The sequence below is a fragment of the Grammomys surdaster genome, unplaced genomic scaffold (assembly GCF_004785775.1).
Source record: "Grammomys surdaster isolate TR1022 unplaced genomic scaffold, NIH_TR_1.0 61, whole genome shotgun sequence".
Classification (NCBI taxonomy): Eukaryota; Metazoa; Chordata; class Mammalia; order Rodentia; family Muridae; genus Grammomys; species Grammomys surdaster.
The window spans coordinates 20,396,739-20,400,665 of NW_021604563.1; the positions used below are offsets into that span (position 1 = coordinate 20,396,739).

Here is a 3,927-nt window from a genome sequence, read left to right on the forward strand (position 1 = left end):
TGTGTGCTTTACCACCTGACACTCCTCATCCTGAATAAACAGTTCAGTGGCCTATTGACTTTGTCATTGTTTGCTTGCCTGGGAAGGAAAGATTTTTAATAGCTTTTACTGACGCAAAACTGAGCTGTCCCTGACTTCCTATACCACCAGACAAAGCTGATGGATACATTTCCCTCTGCAGTCCTTGAAGTACAGATATGGCAAGCAGCTGGATTCAAAGATGAAGGACAGATTAGAGGAACTGAAGGACCACGTTAACCACAGAAGAGTCTCTTCAGAGTTGGATGACAGCTTGATGTTTGACAATCATGCTTTTGAAAAGACTGAAACAAACCCCATAGAAGAGTTTTTACAGGAAGTGACTGAACTGTCCCTGGCACTGACAGAGTTAGAAGGGCTATCTCATTTAATAGACAAGAAACAGCAAGGTGTCCTGTGTTGTACCACAGAGGAGAGTGTGTTCAAGGAGAAGAATGAATTGAACATGATAAAGGCCTCCTTTGCTAGCCAAGCCCGACTCATCCAGCCTCAGCTAAGCACTATCCAGCATGAATTGGCCACAGACTGTAAGTACTGGCGGGCTGAGCACCGCATTCGTCAGAGCCAGCTCTCTTTTCTTCTTAGTCACTACCGTGGCATCATCAGCCACCACTATGCCTGTGAGACTCAGAATATGGTCAGGCTGAAGGAGAAGATGGTGAGACAGGCTGAATTAGCCGGGGTGAAGCTCCAGGAAGAGGATCTGGAGAAACTGGTGGCTAACCCTGTGCCTCCTCAAATTGTGGGTCGTGATCTAGATGTTTTGAAGGCTAAGCAGGGCCTGACTTTGGCTGAAGTACGTAACCAGCAGCTGCTGGACCTGGAGTGCCAGCTCAGTGAATTGCGTACCATCTTCCTCCAAGTAGAATCGTTCATCTCAGGACAGCAAGAGTTGCTGGATAGCATTGAGTTCAACATTTTGCGCACCCAGGACTATGTTGAACAGTCAAATGAAACAGTGAAGAAAGCCCTTAAATATAAGCGTCAATCACGCTTTTTGGTGGTGATATCCACTGTTGCAGGTCTTTGTGCCTGTTGTACTTGCTTGTCCTGTATCACTGGGCTTGTACATTGAGCAGGAAATATGTGTTCTGGTGTAGTTAGAAAATGCTGAAGAACAAAGATATTGTTTTGTACATAACTTTAAGACTAGCATTGCAAATAATGGGTGACAACATCTGTGCTGACAAATCTAGTGTGACTTGTCTGTTTCCTCAAAGGTAGCAAACAGTAAACAGGTTATTTGACTGTGTTTTACTCATTGTTGTGCAATGTGTTACATTAAAAAAAAAACTGTTCATGTCTGGCTGCCTTTGGCAATCACTATTGCTCAGGAATTAGTGTTTTCTTCATTTTCTTTTACAGCCGCTTGCTTTAGGTTCCAGAATGATTAGTGCTTTATGAAAATATGTATACTCCTTTCTAAGAGAAAGGCAAACCAAAAGAATGGGGCGTATTACACTGCCTTAGTTTCTATTGCTGTCATTGAGACACCATAGGCAAGACAACTTATAAAGTTACTTTAATTTGAAGCCAGTGGCTTTAGAGTGCTAGAGTCATGTCCATCGTAGTCATCATGGTAGGGAGCATGACAGTATGCAGATAGACAGGCATGGGACTGGAACAGTTACATTTAGGGACACTATTGTAAGGCAGAAAGAGCAAACTGGGAATAGCTGGGCTTTTCAAACCTCAAAGTCCACTCTCAGTGACACACCTCCTCTAACATGGCTACACCTCCTCCAACATGGCCACACCACCTAATCCTTTCCAAATTGTTTCACTAAATGGGAACCAATTGGTTAAATATATGACTCTGTGGAGATTATTCTCATTCAAACCACCATACACATCAAAACTTCAATATAGCAATCCAGGCATGCCAGATGGTGAGGTGGGATGCAAAGGATGCCAGGAAGAGGAAGATTGCAAAAATTAGTTAGAGTAGTATCGAAAACTTGAGTTGAGAGACTGGATGATGGTTGGCAGGATATTGAGGAAAACTCCAGAAAAGCAGAGCACAAGTTTATTTGAGTGTTTTGTGTACAGATAAAAACACAGGGATACCAAAAGCAGAAGTGAAGCTTGATTTGGAGCCTATCCATTGTCCTTAGCTTAACTGCCATCACACTATTTTTATTCTGGGGAGAAACCTCCCTAGTTTGTCCTTCCTGGAGGTTATCATATAGTAGTAAGTAAAAACACATGGTAATAATATGTATGGAAGAAAAGACGGAGTTCTGGGCCAGAGGAATTTCTGTGATATAGATAGAAGTGGGCCTTGATTAGAGGAATGCATGCTCCAAGATTAGCATAAAGTTTAAGAATACTCTGCTTCTGAGTCACTCAGGACCATGAACAAGTTGTCAACAAACTCAGGAGTTCTATCTGATTAAAACAAATGATTTATACATTGAAAAGAATTGATTTTTGTTTTCTAAGAAGCATTTCTTTATGATAGTTTCTAAAGAAGAAACAAACTTGTGTATTTGCATCTTCCTGATTAAGGAGCAGCAGCACCTATAACCAGAACCTCCTTTTCTCTGAACTCCTAAATGACCTTTTAAAAATATTACTAATCAAGAGAGTGTTGTCATCAGTTTTTATTAGTTCAGTTAATGTCACTCATGTTGCATAAAGAAATTCATCTGAAAGGAGAAGGTTCTGATCAAATTAGAACAGTTTCAGCAATCCTTTTAAAAACTGTAATTTAAATGGGGTATGAATTCAACATGTATGAGTCTCTTTAAAGGATCATAAATACTTTTGGACAGACATCGTACAGTTTTGCAATACTTAGTTCACTTGCTGACAGGTACCTGGCATTCTATTTTTAAAAATTAAAGCTGACTAATTAGATACTTTTCTCCTAAATAATGAAGGTAAGGTTTCCAAAAATCACTCCAGTCTTTCTTGTTGCTATTCTCCTAGACAAACTCTACTATCAGAAATATCAAAAATTGATGTTTATATATCCTCACGTTATTTGCACTAGAATGAATATATGTAAAACTCATTATAATATGTTTTCTTGCATTGTGTGTGTGTATTTTGCCATGAAACATGAAGGAATTAATGAGATGCTAATTAGTTGGAATATTAACTGTCCTTTTCTTGTGGAGTTCCTGTTGATGAGTTTTCCCACTTATTTCCTTCTGAATATCTGTTTGTTTTCATATCAGTGAGGATTACTGTTGTTGAGTATCCTGCCACTGACCTTGAGAATCAAAGTGACTGATAAGATTTCTCTGTTTCTAAGAACCATAATTTCCCATTATTTCTGAAAGAACTGTTACAGACCATTACAGTTGCCACTAGACTTTTAATATCGGGGGGGGGGGGAAGGTATGACCAGCATATGAGTGTTTGTGCTTTGGGAGAGGGCCATGGTGAAATAGGGTTTTGGATGATGAGGGCCCTGGAGTGGCTGCACACTTAAATTAACAGAGTGTAGGGATATTTTTATTTGTGTACTATTATGTACAGGAAAAGATCACATGTTTGTGATTTGATGGCTAGCAATTTATCTTGTTTCATTATCATTAAAACACTGTTTTATGTATGTCTTTTGAAGATAATATCATTCCCATTTCACAGATGAGTGAGACGATATCAAATGGTGAATATGAGATGTCCTATGTATTATTCCTGTCTAATTTTATTTAATTTATTTTTTATAGCATTGAACCACAAAGGGTGCAAACGTCAGTAAATCAGACTTTTCTGCACCTGGATTACTTTACTGGATGTATGGAAATATTTGACCTAAATTAACCATATAAAACATACAACTTGAATTTCTTTATAAACTGCCATTTTTCTCCTTCCTTCCTTCCTTCCTTTCCTTCCTTCCTTCCTTCCTTCCTTCCTTCCTTCCTTCCTTCCTTC

The 3,927-nt window shown here is 39.1% G+C and overlaps 1 protein-coding gene across 1 annotated transcript; it reads left to right on the forward strand.

Annotated features, from left to right (window-relative positions):
- The first annotated feature begins 220 nt into the window (after positions 1-220).
- LOC114629372 (syntaxin-3-like) lies at positions 221-1,114 on the forward strand. Its single transcript, XM_028777406.1, has one exon. It carries the CDS (start codon positions 221-223, stop codon positions 1,112-1,114), a length of 894 nt encoding a protein of 297 aa, XP_028633239.1.
- Positions 1,115-3,927: the final 2,813 nt, after the last annotated feature.

What these genes read in the sequence shown, in the direction of transcription:
- LOC114629372 (XM_028777406.1), top strand. Translation starts at nt 221, where the DNA reads ATGAAGGACAGATTAGAGGAACTGAAGGACCACGTTAACCACAGAAGA.